Raw genomic sequence first — 19,619 nt, forward strand, 5'->3', positions numbered from 1 at the left:
GAAAGGAACCAGTGGCCAAGCCTTCCAGAAAGAGAATGCCCTCCCCCAGGGGTCCCTGCTTCCCAGGTCTCCATGTTCTTGGAGGGAACGCTGAGTTGGGCCCCATCCTCCAACAGATGACAGTCTCCATGGAGGAGAGAGGTCCCAAGTGTGGCATCACCTGGCATTCTCCAGGGGTTGCTGTAGGAGACTCACCCCAGGAAGGAGGGCTGATGGGGAAGCCCGCAGTCTCCAGCCCCGCCTGGCCAGGGAGACCCTACCCCTCCCTGTAAAGGGGGCCAACCCAGGGCACAGAGCAGGGCCAGGCCTCCTCTCTCTTATGTTTTATTTATTTATTTTTTAAATATTTATTTATTTAGCTGCACCAGTATTTGCTGCATGTGGGGTCTTTAGTTGCAGCAAGCGGGGTCTTTAGTTGAAGCAGACAGGGTCTTAGTTGCAGCAAGCGGGGTCTTAGTTGCAGCAAGCGGGGTCTTTAGTTGAAGCAGACAGGGTCTTAGTTGCAGCGAGCAGATCTGTCTTCATTGCACCGTGTGAGATCTAGTTCCCTGACCAGGGATTGAACCCAGGGCCGCTGCATTGGGAGCACAGAGTCTTAGCCATTGGACTGCCAGGGAGGTCACTCCTGTCTGTCCTGACTCACACAGGGTGGGCGATGGCGACAAAAGCCCTGAGCAGGCCTAGGGCAGGTACTTCCTGTCCAGGTGGCACAGGGCTGGCTCTGCACCCTCCCTGAGTCATTCCCACTCCTGTCTGGGGGCTGGGGGTCGGGGGTGAGTGAGCTCCAGGGCTCCGTGTGTTTCTGGGTTCTGGGTTGGCCCCAGAGTCCAGCCCCATCAGGGAAACATCTCTCCAGGGCCAGCTGTCTTGGAGACGGGTCTTGAAGTCATGGCAGGGTGTTTGACGGGTCTTGAAGACATGGCAGGGTATGGCCCGCGAGGTGGGTGGGCAAGCAGCTTTCAGAGTGGACCAGGGCGGGAGGGCCGAGTGCAGGACTCACCTGGAATTTCTTCTTGGCCACGAAGTACTGCATGCGCCGGATGACCTTGATGGTGGCCCGGTGGTGCTCTCGCAGCCTGTGGTGGAGAAGGGAGGGGAGGGGGGTGGTCATCCCGTGCCTGCCGCTGTCAGAGGCCTGCAGGCTGCCCGAGTGTCCCCGGGCACATGGCTGGGCCCCTCAAGGAGCAAGGAGGATGTTCAGCCTCTGCGGATGGGGATCTGCAAGCCGCCGTCCTGCTGGCAGGAGGAAAGGCTGATGCTGAGAGGCTTTTAATTAATGAGATGGCCCCAGAGGGACCCTTGCCCTGCTCCTAGCTCAGAAGTGGGGTTGGAGTCAGGGTCCTGTATTGGCGGCGGCTGTGCCCCTTACCCACAGTACAGCCAGACAGGCTTCTTTTTGCACTGAGGTCTTTGGGTTTCTCACCAGTACAGTGGGAAGGGGTACAAGCAGATGACCCCTAAGGCCCCTCACGGCTGGAATGTTCCATGGCCCACCCACCGGTACCCACTTGGAAAATGTAGGGCAGGACAAATCAGCCGGGGATAGGTACTACCTATGTATGCCACCTAAACCGCCTTAGCCACACCAAAGCAGAGACATGACTTTGCCAACAAAGGCCCATATAGTCAAAGCTACGGTTTTTCTAGTAGTCATGTATGGATGTGAGATTTAGACCATAGAGAAGACTGAGATCCAAAGAATTAATGCTTTTGAACTGTGGTGTTGGAGAAGACTCTTGAGAGTCTCTGGGACTGCAAGGAGATCAAACCAGTCCAACCTAAAGGAAATCAACCCTGAATATTCATTGGAAGGACTGATGCTGAAGCTGTAGCTCCAATACTTTGGCCACCTGATGTGAAGAACTGACTCATCTGAAAAGATCCTGATGCTGGGAAAGATTGGGGGCAGGAGGAGAAGGGGACGGCAGAGGATGAGATGATTGGATGGCATCATTGACTCAATCGATACAGGTTTGAAAAAGCTCTGGAAGATGGTGAAGGACAGGGAAGCCTGGCATGCTGCGGTCCACGGGGCTGCAAAGAGTGGACACAAATGAGCGACTGAACAGCATCAAAAACCACTCTGTGAAGGGTGCTGCTTCCTCTCCCCTCTGAAGTCCCTTCTAGTGTGTGTGTGCGTGCCAAGTTGCTTCAGTCATCCAACTCTTTGCGACCCTGTGGACTATAGCCCGCCAGATTTCTCTGTCTGTGGGATTCTCTGGATAAGAATACTGGAGTGGGTTGCCATGCCCTCCTCCAGGGGATCTTCCCAACCCAGGGACTGGACCTGCATCTCTTGAGTCTCTTGCATTGGCAGGCAGGTTCTTTACCACTTGCACCGCCTGGGAAACCCCGCAGTTCCTTCTAGAAACATCATCAGAAGGGGAACACAATGGCTGATACGTGTGCACAGGAAAAGTCTGGAAGGAAGTAACGCACACGGAACCAGCGGAGACTTTGCTCCTGGCTCTGAAGCTTGCGTCTGGTCACACTTTTTCCTGAAGACACCACCACAGCTGTGTGACAGTTTTATGACCAGGGAAGACTCCCAGGTGGCACAGGGCTGAGTCATTCCCACTCCTGTCCGGGGGGTGGGGGTCGGGGGTGAGTGAGCTCCAGGGCTCCGTGTGTTTCTGGGTTCTGGGTTGGCCCCAGAGTCCAGCCCCATCAGGGAAACATCTCTCCAGGGCCAGCTGTCTTGGAGACGGGTCTTGAAGTCATGGCAGGGTGTTTGATGGGTCTCAGACATGGCAGGGTATGGCCCACGAGGTGGGCGGGCAAGCAGCTTTCAGAGTGGACCAGGGCAGGAGGGCCGAGTGCAGGACTCACCTGGAATCTCTTCTTGGCCACGAAGGGCTGCGATCCCAGGAGAGAAACAAGCTGGGTGAGCCCACGTGTGCATTCGTGTGTTTAGTGTGTGGGGCACATGGGCTGAGTATGAGGCTGGGGCCCCCCGGGCTGGCGAGATTAAACAGGAGGCCAGGGCTCCAAAGACATCCAGGACTTGACAGGCCAAGATCCTGGTGGCCCCTTTCACCCAATTTCTCCTTGAAGTGTCTGTGAGCCAAGCTGCACAGCACGGGGTGAGATTCTGAGAAATGGAGCAAAAAACAGCTGCCAGAAGGACAAAAAGCTAAGCAGAGACCCCTGCAGACCCATGTTATGGAGGAGAGGAGGATTCTGGTTCAGAGCCATCAAGGAGATAGGGTCCTGGTAAACAGCCCACGCTTTCAGAGGAGACCCCAGCCCTGCCATGGCCTCAAACCCCCTCAGTCTCCACCTGAAGCAAATGCTCTGCCTGGTGCCTTTGAGTCTCCAGAGAAAACCAAGACATCCATAGGCAGGTGAGATCATGGAGCCTCTATTTATTTCATAGACAACAGATGGAAAACCAAGGGACAAACCAGACCACAGAAACAGATCTTGAGGTGTGGTAGATGGTTGTTCAGTTGCTAAGTTGGGTCCGACTCTTTGAGACCCCATGGACTGCAGCACACCAGGCTTCCCTGTCCTTCACTATCTCCCGGCATTTGCTCAAACTCACATGCATTGAGTCGACTTGTAGCTCTTCCATCAAGAGATAAGAGTTGGTTTTCCCACTAGCTGAATTCGGGCTGACCTTGACCTTTAGTCGTGAAAAGAAAGCTGGGGAAGTCCCACTCATGTGTTCTTGCAATGTGGTTACGTGGACCACCTGGACTGGCTGGCTTCAGAGGCCGTGTGGAGAACTGAGGTGCCCAGGCCAAGAGCCAGGCCAAGAGCAATAACAGGTGAGTGCAGCCATCATCCACCGCCCCCGTCCAGCCCTGATGAACCACCAGGTGACTGCAACTGTGTCAGTCACCTCACACAGAGCCACCAGAACAGCCTTCCAGCTGCGTCGAGCCCAAATTACTGACCCAGAATGACGGATAATGGAAGAGTTGTGATGTGAAGCCAGGAACCGTAGGCATGGTTTGCTATGCATCAATAGATGAAAAGTAATTAGACTTCAAAGTGGGGTACATGTATCAATCCCAAAATAGTGCTGGGACTAGGCTTCAGGCAGAGGATGACAAAGAAAAAAAAAAAGGCCAATTGTAAGATGCTGGACATTGGGCCTGGTACCATCTCTAATTGCACAAGACTCTGGGGTCTCTTGGAGAGGTGCGTGAATCTTGCTTTGGTGGAAGGGTATAAAGTTATGGCCAGAGGGCAGACTGAGGAAAGTTAGAGATGGGCGCAGGTCCTTTGCAGTCCCCCCCAGCAGAGCCTGCCCCCTCCCAACCCTGCTATTTCCACCATCCTGTTCCATGGAACACTGTTGCCATGTGGACATGTCTGAGCCAGGCTGCTGGAAAAGCCACGTGGAGGAGAGCCGAGGCACCCCGTCTAACAGCCTGACGGCTCCAGACTCCTGAGGCTAGCTGAGACCAGCCAGTCACCACCAAGCTGCCACTTGAAGGAGCTGGGTGAAACCACCCAGATGAGGAACCCAAAATGCTGATCCACAGAGTCAGAACCAAATAGATGAGATGATTTGCTTCAGAGTTGTGAGATAAGCGTGATAAATAGGTTCAAGAAAGTAGAAGGCAGACGAAGAATTTCACCAGGGAAGTAAAATCTATATTAAAAAGAAAACAAAGGGAAATTCTAGAACAGAAAGGACAATCATGGAAGTTAAGAATGCGTGAGATGAATTTGATAGCAGAGGAGACATAGGGGAAAAAAAAAAAAAAAGAGCACTTGTGAACTAGAGAAAGTAGCCAGGATAGAGTGCAGAGGGAAAGCAGAATTAAAGATACAGAGAAAACACAAGGTAACTGAGATACAGTTAGAGGTTCTAATACACGTGACATCTCAGAAGGAGAGGAGACGAAGTGGAGAATGAGTAATTCTGAAGACTGAATGGTTCAGAATTTTCCCCAAATGATGCAAGACGTCAGGCCGCAGATTTAAGCAGCTCCTTGGGTCCACCAGGCTTTCCTGGTGGCTCAGACGGTAAAGAATCTGCCTGCTATGCAGAAGACCCTGGTTTGATCCCTGGGTTGGGAAGATCCCCTGGAGAAGGGAATGGGCACCCATTCCAGTACTCTCGCCTGGAGATTTCCAGGGACAGAGGAGCCTGGTCATGGGGTTACAAAGAGGCGGACACGACTAAGTGACCCGCATTTTCACTTTCTTTTCGCTTGGCTCCAGCTGGAAAGAAAGACAAGGCATAACGGATCCAGGCCCCTCCGAGTCACCCTGCTGAAGGCCAAAGGCACAGCATTGCTGAGGGGGTGTGTGTGTGTACGATGACACATTTTCCTGATGGTTGACTTGTCAACAGGGAGGATGAAAGCCAGAATAACATCCTTAAAGAGCTCAAGGAAAATTCCTACCAAGGTAGCATTCCATACCCATCAAATGTATTTTTAGAAATGAAGGTGCAAGTGAAATAATCCAGTCACAAAAGGATAAACTCTGTACTATTCCACTTATATGAGGACCTAGCGTCATTAAATCCATCGAGATAGAAAGTAGGAGGGTGTGGGGTGGGAGAGGGGTGGAAGGGAGTGTTCAGTGGGGACAGACTGTCCGTTTGGGAAGGTGAAAAGCTCTGGAGATCACGGGGTGATGGTTACACAAGAACGTGAATGGAGTTAATGACTCTGAATGAAGCACTTAAAAATGCTTACAACGATACAAATGGTATATTTTGTGTTATGCGTGTTTTTCCACAATAATAAGAATAAGAGAAGGTAAACACTAAACCAAGAGAGTCCACGGTGGCGAGGCCTGTACTGGAAGAATGACTCTGGGCCGGGACTCAGCAATGACAAGGATGCATCGAGATATTTCAATACAAGAAGCAATTGAGACTGTAGAAAAGGACAGATGTGTGAGAAAGTTTAAATTAGTGAATCAAATTGACTGAAACAGTCACGCTGATGTTTCCTGAGGTTGAATGTATAGCCACAGCTAAAAACGCATGATTACAAATGGCACCAGGAAGGGGGCGTCCATGGACCTACACAGCTGTGAGCGCCACGTGTTGCCAGGGCGGTGGCCACAGTGCTCATCTGAGGTTGACTCCAGTGAGCCGAGGATGCGTACGATCACCTCCAGGCAACCACTGACGGGAAAGTAAAGGGCCGTAGAGTTAACAAGTGGACAGGGGATAAAAATTAATTAGTAACAATTTCTGATCAATCCAAAGAAGCAGGTCAAACTACCGCACAATCGCCCTCATCTCACACGCGAGTAAAGTAATGCTCTAAATTCTCCAAGCCAGGCTTCAGCAATACGTGAACCGTGAACTTCCAGATGTTCAAGCTGGTTTTAGAAAAGGCAGAGGAACCAGAGATCAAATTACCAACATCCTCTGGATCATGGAAAAAGCAAGAGAGTTCCAGAAAAATATCTATTTCTGCTTTACTGACTATGTCAAAGCCTTTGACTGCGTGGATTACAATAAACTGTGGAAAATTCTGAAAGAGATGGAAATACTAGACCACCTGACCTGCCTCTTGAGAAACCTGTATGCAGGTCAGGAAGCATCAGCTAGAACTGGACATGGAACAACAGACTGGTTCCAAATAGGAAAAGGAGTGCATCAATGCTGTATATTGTCACCCTGCTTATTTAACTTATATGCAGAGTACATCATGAGAAACGCTGGGCTGGAAGAAACACAAGCTGGAATCAAGATTGCTGGGAGAAATATCAATAACCTCAGATATGCAGATGACACCACAATTATGGCAGAAAGTGAAGAGGAGCTAAAAGCCTCTTGATGAAAGTGAAAGAGGAGAGTGAAAAAGTTGGCTTAAAGCTCAACATTCAGAAAATGAAGATCATGGCATCCGGTCCCATCACTTCATGGGAAATAGATGGGAAACAGTGGAAACAGTATCAGACTTTAATTTTTGGGCTCCAAAATCACTGCAGATGGTGACTGCAGCCATGAAATTAAAAGATGCTTACTCCTTGGAAGAAAAGTTATGACCAACCTAGATAGTATATTCAAAAGCAGACACATTACTTTGCTAACTAAGGTTCGTCTAGTCAAGGCTATGGTTTTTCCTGTGGTCATGTATGGATGTGAGAGTTGGACTGTGAAGAAGGCTGAGCGCCGAAGAAGTGATGCATTTGAACTGTGGTGTTGGAGAAGACTCTTGAGGGTCCCTTGGACTGCAAGGAGATCCAACCAGTCCATTCTGAAGGAGATCAGCCCTGGGTGTTCTTTGGAAGGCCTGATGCTAAAGCTGAAGCTTCAGTACTTTGGACACCTCATGTGAAGAGTTGACTCACTGGGAAAGACTCTGATGCTGGGAGGGATTGGGGGCAGGAGGAGAAGGGGACGACAGAGGATGAGATGGCTGGATGGCACCACTGACTCGATGGACATGAGTCTGAGTGAACTCCGGGAGATGGTAATGGACAGGGAGGCCTGGCGTGCTGCGGTTCATGGGGTCGCAAAGAGTCGGATACGACTGAGCAACTGAACTAAACTGAACTGAAAGAAGCAAGAAAGGAGGTCAAAAGGAAGTGATGGAACAAGTGGAAAAACAGAATGAGAGAGTAGACTGCACGCACTGCAGAGGGACTAAATATCCCCATCGAAAGATGAAGGTTGTTAGGGTTAAAAAAAATGATTTGATGTTGCCCAGCTTCCCTGGTGACTCAAACAGTAAAGAATCCGCCTGCAATGGAGGAGATGGGTTCGATCCCTGGGTTAGGAAGATCCCCTGGAGAAGAGAATGGCTACCCATTCCAGTATTCTTACCTAGAGAATTCCATGGACAGAAGAGCCTGGTGGGCTACCGTCCATGGGGTTGCAAAGAGTCAGACATGATTGAGCAACTGACACTTTTATACTTCACATAAATATACTGAAATAGAAAGGCTTAGAAGTGTTGACAGTAAAAAGATAGAAAAAGAGATATTATGGGATTGCCAAAAGAAAGCTAGTCCAGGCAAAGCAGCATCAGACAAAGTAGACTTTAAGTATTGCCAGAAATAAAGAGGGATATGTCAGTATTTAAAAATTGATCAAGAGGATTCCCCGGCAGTCCCGTGGTTAGGACACCACGCTCCCACTGCAGCAGGCATAGGTTCAGTCCCTGGTCAGGGAACTAAGATCCTGCAGGCCATGTGGCTTGGGCAAAAAAAGGAAAAGGTCAAAATTTGGTAGGGAGAGGTCAGTTCTAAATCTGTACATACCTAAAAACATGGGATTCAAGTATACGTCACAAAAACTGGCAGAACTAAGAGGTAAAAGAGAAAATCCACAATCACGGAGGGTGATTTGAATGCCCTTCTGTGGGTAACGGATAGAGGAGCTGTGAACACGTCTGAAAAGCTGAGTTTGGACTTGATGTGATGGGCGCTTATAGAATACTGCGCTCGGTGTCCTGGGAGCGCTTCAGCTTCCCAAGTGCACACAGAGCTTCTACAGACGGGGCCACGCGCAGGGCTGAAAGGGCAAGTGCCAACACGCCTGCAAGAAATTAAGTCATATGTGTATGTACTCTGACCTCAGAGAGATTAAACTAGAAATCACAAGGAAAAGATAACTGGAAGACCTTCCAGCGTTTTAGAAGTTAAATACCTTAAGGGTCAAAGAAGAAATCTAATAAGAATTGGAAGAGGGTTTTTTTGTTTGTTTTTTGACTAAGTAAAATCTATTTTATTATTTCTTTATTTTTGTTGCCTGTAATTGCTTACCAGCGTTGCGGCGGCTTCTGTGGTACAGCATCACGAATCAGCCATATGTATGCAAATGTCTCCTCCATCCTGAGCCTCCTCCCCACTCCCATTTCACCCCCTCGGTCATCACGGAGCGCCAAGCTGAGCTCCCTGAGCTGTGTAGCAAGTGCCCACTAGCTATCTTACACATGAAAGTGTATTCACATCACTGCCGCCTGCTCAGTTCGTCCCAGCCTCCCCTTCCCTGTCTGTGTCCCCTACGTCTGTGTCTCTTTTCCCGCCCTGGGGACAGGCTCATCACGTCCAGCTTTCTGGATTCCATGTATACGTGCGTTAATACACAATCCTTCTGACTTGTTGTTGAGTCACTCAGTCACGTCCAACCCTCTGTGACCCCATGGACTGTAGCCCGCAGGGCTCCTCTGATCACGGGATTTCCCAGGCAAGAATACTCAACTGGGTTGCCACTCCCTTCTCCTGGGGATCTTTCCGACCCAGGGGCCAAACCCGCATCTCCTGTAGTGGCGACGGATTCTTTCCACCGAGCCACGGGGATTCCCTCTTTCCGACTTACTCCACTCTGTGTGACAGACTCTAGGCTCATCCAATATTTTTAGTGGAGCAATGATAAAAATGTCTTGTGTCACAACTTATAGCTAAATACGTGCTTGAGGTACCGTGAAATACGTGCTTACAGGATATTTTATGACCTTAAATCAGACATTAAGAGAAGAGGGGAGACTGGAGTCTATCTCAAGTACTTAAAAAAACAGTAAATTAGGCCCAAAGAAGGTAGATGGAAAGAGGAAATAGAGAGCAATAAAACAAATGAATTAGATAAATGAATACATTTAGTGAAATAAAAAATGGACATTTCATTAAGAAATTCAACAAAGCCAAAATTTGATTCTCTGAAGAGACCAGCTAGAGACATTGAAAAATGTATTTAGAGGATATGATATACAGAAATAATCTTGATAGCTTAGATAAAATAGATTAACTTCTAAAACACCATGATATACAAAAGTAGAGAGAAGAAGAAATTTAAAAATCCAGATTGCCTGATATTACTTAAATAAATTGGATTTGGAATTTACACACACAAAAATTAAAGGTTAGATGACTTCACTAGTAGATTCTTCCTTAAATGGTAAGAAATAATACCAATTTTATACAAACCTTTTTAGAAGATTTTTTTCATGAGTCAGTATAATCTTGACATCAAAATCCTACAAGGATGTTTCAGGAAAGCAAAGTCATAGGCCAACATCTCTCGTTAACATAGGACGCAAATATTCTACATGCAATACCAACAAACTAAACCCAACACTGCATGTAAAGACGTACAATCCTAGTTCAATCCAGTCATGCAAGTTTGGTTTAGCATCTGAAATCCAACAGAACAAGTAAGAAAAAAACATACAATCAACTCATAAGATACCGAAAGAGCATGTGATAACACTCAAGACCCACTCACAATTAAACACACGACTCTTAGAGACCTTGGAACAGAAGGAAGTTCTGTCATGTAAAAAACAAGCACAAAAACAAGCAAAATCTGAGCAGCCATCATCCGTCATGCTGAAAGGTTGTACTTTCCTCCTGAGATGGGGAAAAAGACAAGGATGTCTATCATGACTGTTTCTACTTAATGTTATCCCCAAAGCCTCAGCCAGTGCACTGAGGGAAGAAAAGGGAAGCAGAAGAAAAAATGAGACAGGACAAAATAAAACTGCTTTGTCACCATTTACAAATGACATAATCATATATATTTTTAAAAAAACCCAACAGAATCTTCAGATAAACTGTTCGATTGTTAAATGAATTCAGCAAGAACACTGATTTTAAAGATAATATGCGAAAATAAATTCTGTTTCTGTAAGTGAGCCACGAAACATAGCCACTTAAGCCTGTTTGTGTGTGCTCGGTCATGTTCAACTCCTCGCAACCCTGTGGACTGTTGCCTGTCGGGCTCCTCTCTCCACGGGATTCCCCAGGCCAGAACACTGGAGCGGGTTGCCATTTCCTCCTCCAGGGGATCTTCCCAGCCCAGGGATTCAACCCGCGTCTCGAGCCTTCTGCCTCGGCAGGTGGATTCTTTACCACTGAGCCACCTGGGGAGCCTTTTCTGTATGTTAGTAACAAGCAATTAGAAAATGAAATAGAGATACTGCTTATAACAGCATCCAAACCCATAAAATAGCTAAAAGGAAATTTCTTGGAGATGAACAAGACCTCTACGCAAAAAAGTACTAGACTTCAGTGAGAAAAATTAAAGAAGCCCTATATCGGCTGAGGGTTATGACATGTTCGTAAACTGGGGGACTAGGATTTGTCAGATGTGAATTTTGAGGTATGGATCCAGTCTGATTGCAGTCAATACAGAATGCTTTTATTTATTTATGGGAAGGGTTTTTGAGCTGATTCTAAAATATTTGTGAAAAAGCAAACGATTAGGAATAGAGAAGACAATTTGGAAGAACAATGAAGTTGAAGAGGCGTGCTCCTTCAGTTCAAACGTGCCGTAAAGCTACAGATGAGAACAGATTATACAGATGTAGCCCGAACACCTCCTGACACAGCAGCATCAGACGGGACGGTCTACAGGGCAGAATGACACGCCCAGAGTCATAAACACGCATATGTGGCCACCGGGTTTATAACCGAGGCGCCATTTCAGTCTGGGAGGGAAGGAATGTCCCTTTTGATCAACGGTAGTGGAACAGTTTGGATAGCTGTATGAAAAAAAAAATATATGAATCATGATCCCCACTACACATCAGTCATAAAATTAATTCAAGTTAGGTTTTACATCAAAGCATGAAGGCAGAGACCATCAGGACTGGAGAAGAGAGGAGGGGATTATCTTTATGACCTTGGAAGATTTGCCAAAACACAAGCAGCCCTGACTACAAAATAAAATATTTGACAAATTGCTCTTCCTTATAAAAATTAAGGCTTCCCATACATCAAAAGACATTGTTAAGAACATGAATAGACGCTCTGCAGGCTGGGAAAGGGTATTTTCTGGCAAAGGACTCGTATTCACAGCATGTCAAGAACACCTACGAATCAATACGGAAAAGACCAGGTGCTTTAAAAAGATGATTTGAACAGGCCCCAGATGTCAATAGGCCCGTGAGAAGGTGCTCAGCATCACCACCTATGAGGGGAGCACAGAGGAAAGCCCACATGAGGTGCCCCCACACACTAGCTAGTGTGGTCAAAATGACAGGCCGCCAACATCCAGTGCCGGACATCGTGTGGGGAGACCATTCCTGTGTGCCGCTGGTGGGAACATGCGTTCGTTCACCTGGGAAAGCTGCCTGGCTGTAGCCTTGGGCACACATCACCACTAGGCATTCCCGTGTGCAGATACTGACTCCAGAGAAACTCATACTCACATCCACCAGATCCATCGATGGGGAGGATTACAGCAACTTTCCTCAGAGGAAAGCCCGCCAGTGACAAAGCTGTAGGCAAATCTGATCCCATGCAGCCTCAAGAACAGACAAGACTGCTCCAGGGTGAGAAAGGTCAGGACAGAGTTTCCCTGGGCGGGGGTTGTGGGGGGAGCGTTTCCCCGGGGGAGGAAACTTCTGTTGGGACCAAAGTGTCTATGTCTTGACCTCATGGGTCAAGATCCCCTGAAGGAGGAAATGGCAACCCACTCCAGTATCCTTACCTAAAGAATCCCATGGACAGAGGAGCCTGGTGGGCTACAGTCCATGGGGTTGCAAAGAGCTGAACACGACGGAGCTGACTTAGCACAGCGCACACGGGTGCTTACGCAAGGCGTGCGCATGCGTGCTCGGTTGCGCAGTCGTGTCCTACTCTGGCCCGTGGACAGCAGCCCGCCTGTGGATGCAGCCCACCTGCCCGTGAGATTTCCCAGGCAAGAACACTGCAGCGGGTTGCCATTTCCTCCTCCAAGGGATCATCCCGACCCAGAGATCGAGCCCGGGTCTCCTGAGTTTCCTGCCTTAGCAGGTGGATTCCTTACCACTAAGCCACCTGGGCTGGTCTGTTCATCTAGGATTTGTGCATTTTACAATCGTTCATTCCATGGTTTTTAAAAAGATAAGTGGCTTTTAAAGTTCTCAGGAACAAATGGTTTCTACATAGCCCTGGGTTGACCACTCTGAGCCCCAAGTATATGAGATGCTCTCTGGTGAAAGCAAGCCCCCCACGCTACTGGACAAAGGGGGCCCCACGTGCAGAAGGCAGTCGAGGCTGTGTCCCCACACCTGCTATAACCTGGGCCCACCTGACACGACATGCAGCACCCAGGCCTGGTGACGCTTCCGCACCTACACGGGAGGGGGCGGCAGCTAACACATGCCAGCTAACACACGTTCACACACACACACACACACACACACACACACACACGCTTACACACATACACACGCTCTTGCACACACACACTTGGAACCAGAGCTGCAGCAGGCTCTGGGAGGCCCTGAGATTTCTCCTCTGGAGTCAGGGCCACAGGCCCCATGAGCTCCTCATCCTAGGCCTGAGCCACGGGGCGACGTACCCTGGCCTCAGGTCCTCACTTCTGGTAGACCCCCCAGGTGGTGTGGCAGCAGGTGGAGGGGCGGAGGATCCCCGAGTGCCCCCCTAAGAAGGGCCCCACTGACTGTGGCTGGCCAAGCCTGGACGCAGCGTGAGGTTCAGAGAGAAAGCTCCCACTTCTCTGAATCAAAGGACCACACCCAGTGACTGCTCCAGAGGCTGCCGCCACGCTCACCTCCACCAGGTCTACAGAACAAACCGTGGCCTTTGCAACCAAGCAGCTCCCCCACCCCAGGCTGCTGGAAGGCCAGGGCTGGGGACTCCAGGCCCTGCCGGCTCCACTCAGGCCTGCCGTGGCCTGGCCCTGACTGGTGACACCCCACGGCTGGCCTCCCTGCTGAACACAGGATGCTGCGGTCTGCCCGGAAGGGCCAGGCTGGTCCCTCTCTCAGAGGGCCTGCTCCTTTCTCCAGGGGGGTTCGGCCCGAGGACAGGATGACTAACACTGGGCAGGTGGGACGGGCACCCTGAGCCCCACAGGTGAGCGAAGCCCCTCTCCTCTGCCCGAGAAAGCAGACACCTTCCCCTACCCCTGCCTCTGGCAAAGAGGAGGACTGGACAGATATTAGATGTTATCAACACTTTTTCCACATCACTAGGTTGGATCATCTGAGCTTTCTCTTCAGCCTGTTGACGTGAGGGGCTATGTTAATTGAGTTCTGCAAATTGAACTGGCTGGTTTATCTGGAACAAATTAACTGTCACTTGGTCGTGGTGCTTTATTTTTTAATACATCATTATATAATTGGTTGTTTGTTCTTATTAATGTAGAAAAACCCCAGGGACTCATCTAAAATAATAACTAAGCCCCATCAGCCCCCAACTCAAGCCCCCCCCCTGCCTCCACCGCTCTGGGAAGCAGTGCCCTGAATCAGCGTCCCCTGCCCGGGCTTTCCTGATTGTGTAGCTTTACCAGATTTCTGCGCGTGCAGAAAGGGGCGCGGATTTTCTGTTGGTGATTTAGACTTTACAGAAACGTATCATGCTTTTCCTTGGCCTTATGTTGCCGAGACCTGTCCGTCTGCGTCCCTCTGGTTCGTCTGTTCTGACTGGTGGATAGGACCCTGGTACACGCACTCCAGGCTGCCTGCTCCAGCTGGCGGTGGACTGGAGCTTTCCTTGCGTGAGTACCCGGGTGTACCATAGCCAGTGCCTGGGTGTGTGAAGTTCAGTGAGACCACACTGTCCTTGCACACGGTGGCCCTCCAAGGCTCCCCGCCGGCAGTGCAGGAGAGGCCCCGGGCCCCACACCCCTGTCCGCAGCCCCAGCGCTCAGATGTCGTGATTCATGCCAGATGGAAGCCGGCGTGATGGAGCCATGCTCTCAGACGCCCGGCGGGCCGCGTGTGCTTCCCCCACCATGAAGGCCCAGCTGGGTCACTTTCTGTTCAGTCATTTGTGTCCTGATTGATCTTTACTGTTGTTCAGTCACTAAGTTGTATCCTTAGCTTGTGACCCCCACGGACTGTAGCCCACCAGGATCCTCTGTCCGTGGATTTTCAAGGCAAGAACACTGGAGTGGGTTGCCATGCCCTTCTCCAGGGGATCTTCCTGACCCGGGGATAGAACCCACGTCTCCTGTACTGGCAGGTGGATTCTTTACCACTGAGCCAGCAGGGAAGCCCTGCACTCGTTGATTAGATATAAATTGCCCACGCAGCTTCCTTTGTTGCTCTGCTCCCTCCCTCCCTCCCTCCCTTTCTTTCTCCTCCTTCCCTGGCTCCCCACCCTCCGACTTCCTCCCTCCCTCCCTACTGACCAACCATTTTGGGGGTCAATTTATGTATTGGGAACACCTGCTCCTGTGTTAGGTAGAAAAAGTCTCCCCAAAGATGTTCTAATCCCAAGACCCTGTGAATGTGCCCCCTTATGTGGCACAAGGGAGTCTCGAGATGCAACTCAGGTTCGGTGCCTTGGTTTGGGGAGGGTCAGGATTATCTGGCTGGGGGCAGTTAGATGCTTGAATGCTTAAAAGTAGAGAACCCTTCCCAGGTCTGGTCAGAGGAAGTTACGACAGTGGAAAAAAGGCCTGAGAGCAGCAATGTGATGGCTTTGAAGATAGAGGAAAGGGCCAAGGGCCCTTTAGAAGCTGAAAAAGGTCTGGCGTGGATTGTCTCCCGGGTCATCAAGAAGAAACCTGCCCTGTGATACTGTCCAGACCCTTGGGCTGTATGGGACTTCTGACCTATAGAACTGAAAGATGATAAATATGTGTTTGAAGCCTCTCGCTTTGAGGGAATCTGACAGCAACGATAGAAAACTCACGCGAATTCCAGGTTGGACGTTATCTCTTCCCTTTAAGGTGTCTTTTAACAAACAGAATTCCTTATTTTACGTAAACACGTTTATTAATATTTTTATCTCACAGATGCTTTTGTGTCCCATGTGAGAAATATTTCCTTGTGCTAAGTTTTGAAAGATACAAACTAACTTATATTTTCTAAAGGTTGTAAGTTCTGTATTTAACATTTAATTCTTAGGCCCATCTGGAGTGAATTTTTGAACAGGGTGTGAGGCGGGGTCCAGGTTCCCTTTCTCATGATGGGTGAGCACCTGCCCCGTGGTCACAAATGCTGTTTTGATCATCCTTGGAAACCTCAGCCCCGGAAGGTCCTTTCTGGGCTCTGCTCTGGGCTAACTACCGATTTCTACACTTTCACTGCAGCATCTTAATTACTATGTCTCATATCATGTCTTCATATCTAGAAGGAAAGGCTTTTCTTTGATCTTAAGAAGGTCTTGGTATTTGAAACTCTTTATTCTTCTACAGGAATTCTAGAAGCATCATATTAAGTTTCATGAAAAATAAAAAACAACCCAACCCTCGAGTTTTTGCTGGAATTATAGTGAATTCACAGATGAAGGAGGAAGAAATGAATTGACCTCTTTATAACACTGTCTTTTGTTTATGAATATGGTATATCTTTAACTTTATGTAAGTCTTTAAAATTTCTAAATAAAGCAAAAACCTGGTTCTTTTTTAAAAAAAAAAAAACTAACAAAATAGATAAAGTTCTGGTAAGACTGAGAGAAGATAGACATAAAAATATTATAAAGGAAAATAAGAAAACACTACAAACAGGGATTTTAAAGATAAAAAAAGGAAGATTATCAACTATATACCAAAAACTTTGGGAGACCTACACAGAAACAGGTATATTCTCAGGGAAGAAAAAATCAAACTCAGTAGAACTGACTCAATATGGAACAAAACATTTAAATAAGCTTACAAATACTGAAGGTGTTAAAGTGGTGGTTAAATGTCTTCCCACAAGAAAAAAACAAGACAAAAACAAAACAGGCCCACACGGTTTTATCCCAGGTTCTATCAAATTCTCAAGAGAAGAAGGGGGTGACAGAGGATGAGATGGTTAGATAGCATCAGTGACTCAGTGGACACGAGTTTGAGCAAACTCTGGGAGATAGGGAAGGACAAGGAAGCCTGGTGTGCTGCAGTTCACGGGGTCAGAAAGAGCCAAACACAACTTAGCGACTGGAAAACAACAACAACAATCAAACTTTCAGGGAGCAAATTATCAAACTTTTGTACAAACACCTTAAACTGGATGAAAAAGGAAAACACATCAAAATTTGAGGGCCCTAGCTAAAGCATTTCTCAGAAGGAAATCTTATTCAGTGACATAGTAAAAGAAAAATCAATGATCTAATTTTTACCTTAAGAAACTAGAAAAAGAAGAGCAAATTAAACCCAAAGTAAGCAGACTCTTGAGAGTCCCTTGGACAGCAAGGAGATCAAACCAGCCAATCCTAAAGGAAATCCACCCTGAGTAGTCACTGAAGCTCCAATACTTTGGCCACCTGATGCGAAGAGCCAACTCCTTGGAAAAGACCCCGATGCTGGGAAAGACTGAGGGCAGGAGGAGAAGGGGACGACAGAGAATGAGATGCTTGGATGGCATCCCTGGCTCAATGGACGTGAATTTGAGCAAGCTCTGGGAGATGGTGAAGGACAGGGAAGCCTGGTGTGCTACAGTCCAGGGGGTCACAGAGAGTTGGACACGACTGAGCAACTGAGAAACAGCAAGAAGCATAGAGCAAATGCTATTGAGCTGAAATGCCTGAACCAGGAGCAGGACGTTGCCCTGGTCAGAGCCTGGACTGCAGTGCTCAGTATAGCCTGAGGCCCAGCTGAAGCCACAGAGGGCCAGCTCCTCGCCAACTTTGGCCCCAAAGGTCTCCACCCAGAAACACTTCCGTGAACGGGCCTTCTGCTCTCCCAGAACACTTGCCCCTTCGCCCTTGAAAGTGGCTGACTCTGGAGACTCTCCCTTTTAGGTCTTCCCAAAGGAAGGGGTTTGTGGAGGGTGTGCAGAGGCAGCTGGCTGTGGTCACCTTTCCCTCGGAGGCCTGGCTTATGTTCATCACCCAGTGCTGGCTCTCATAGGAAGGCAAGGTGGCTTCCTTTCAGATCTAGGCAAGTAGAGCTCAGGGACTCGGCCCACAGGGTGGAGGGCAAGACTGCGGTGTGAGCTCTGTCTCCGTGATGGCGCAGTCACCCTCCTGCTCCGCCTCAGGTTCCTGTGGCGGGGGGTGGTGGTGGTGAAGAGTGGGAGCCCAGGCCCCCTCACCCACAACCCCGCTTAGTCTGGGCCCTGTGTCCAAGGCCTGCCCACCCGGGCGGGCTGAAGCCTCTCTGTCCTTGACCAAAGCTCCCCGGGGCAGCTCTGGCTTCCAGCTCTGCGCATGCCTGAGGGGTGGGGGAGTCTGTGGTTGAATCCGGTGACTTCTTTAGAGATAGCACCCTGAGGGGTGAGGGTTGTGCAATCCAGAGGCTTCAGGCCAGCCTGCCAGCCCACACAGCCCACTGTCTTCTGGAAGAAAACAGCCTAACATGCTGTGAAGCACCCCAGCCCGGCCCCGCCTGGGTCTGAGAAGCTGTCCAAGGACAGGTAGAACAGGAGGCCACCGTGCTGTCATGTGCCGACCAGAGCCAACCGGAGGGCGGCTCCAGAGCTGGCCAGCCACGGCTGCCCCCCGCAGCGGTCGCGGCCGCAGCTGTCGATGGAAGGGACCAGCCCAGGCCCTGCGGGGGCTGGCTCTGCAGCGCCCCTCGCCCCACAGCTCCCATGTCCACGAACCCCTGCCACGTTGAGGACTGCGGCCTCACCCGTTCGTGGGGCCCCAGGCATGCTGCCGCCCGCCCTCACCTCCTTCCCAGTCACACAGCCCACCCTCACTCATGCGCAGCCACAGCCCTTTCCCCGTGAGGTCTTGGGGTGGCCCCGCTCCCCGGCTCTCACGGCATCCAGGAGCCCCAAACACTGACTGTAATCAAATGACCACCATAAAATTCACCATCACCACCGGGGCTGAGGCACGGGGTTCAGATATCCCCCATGTCCAGCTCAGAGGCTGGAGCTGACGATGAGCCCTGACCTGAGACCCCAGGCCCCCAGGTGCTGGAGAGGAAGATCTAGAAGATTCTGTTCATCTGTGACGGCACAGGGCTCCGGCCTGGGCTGGGTGTGTGGCCCTTCAATCATCAAGTCAAATCAGGGGCGAGGACCGCAGGTGGTCAGGACCTGCCCCCACACCGGCAAGGTGACCGTCGGGGAAATCGTGCACCTGAGCTGGGAACTGGGCTCAGCACACACCTGGGCACAAAGCACCATCTCACAGTGGGGACACCTCCCCGCCGTGCGGTATCCCGGGGCCTCCTTTCACTTGAGTCCACCTCCTATTTCACCTGCTTCTTTATTCTTTGGCCGGGGGCACGCTTATTCAGGAAAGTTCTGTGGCCCTCTGTCCGAGGCTCACTCCGTCACACCACGAGGAAGCGAGGTGGTGCTGGCTTTGTTTCGTTTGTTCGTTCTTTGCAAATCGTACAGGTGCTAAGTCTTATGGAGTCTTTTTAAAAGGCTACAAATGAACTTATCTACAAAATAGAAACTGAGTTACAGGTGTAGAAAAATAAACTTGCGGGGACCGGCAGGTTGGGGGGAGGGGCGGGGTAAGCTAGGGGAGTGGGACGACATATACACACTACATATACAACAGGTGGCCGATGAGAACCTACTGCGTGCCACAGGGAACGCTACGCAACACTCTGTAAAGCCCTCTGCGGGAAAATGATCTAAAAAAGAGTGGATGTGTGCATATGAAAAAGTGAGGTGAGTCCCTGGAAGGACTGAAGCTGGAGCGGAAGCTCCAATCCTTTGGCCCCCTGATGCGAAGAGCCGACTCATTGGGAAAGGCCCTGATGCTGGAAAAGACTGAGGGCAGGAGGAGAAGGGGACGACAGAGGATGAGATGGTTGGATGGCATCACAACTCAGTGGCCATGAACCTGAGCAGACTCCAGGAGACAGTGGAGGACAGGGAAGCCTGGCGTGCTGCAACCCACGGGGT

At 49.7% G+C, this 19,619-nt stretch overlaps 1 protein-coding gene across 9 annotated transcripts in view; it reads right to left on the reverse strand.

The window, feature by feature from the left end:
- KCNQ1 (potassium voltage-gated channel subfamily Q member 1) overlaps nucleotides 1–19,619 on the reverse strand; it is a 380,920-nt gene that overhangs the window by 75,805 nt on the left and 285,496 nt on the right. For 8 of the 9 annotated variants that reach the window (XM_042237886.1, XM_060404142.1, XM_042237885.1 and 5 more), the window contains one exon: nucleotides 1,001–1,076. In XM_042237886.1, the coding sequence (XP_042093820.1) occupies nucleotides 1,001–1,076 (76 nt within the window). Of the gene's footprint in view, nucleotides 1–313; nucleotides 575–1,000; nucleotides 1,077–19,619 lie in introns of those variants that run through there. The other variant, XM_060404143.1, reaches the window with a different exon arrangement.

Source organism: Ovis aries, chromosome 21 (genome assembly GCF_016772045.2).
Source record: "Ovis aries strain OAR_USU_Benz2616 breed Rambouillet chromosome 21, ARS-UI_Ramb_v3.0, whole genome shotgun sequence".
Lineage (NCBI taxonomy): Eukaryota > Metazoa > Chordata > Mammalia > Artiodactyla > Bovidae > Ovis > Ovis aries.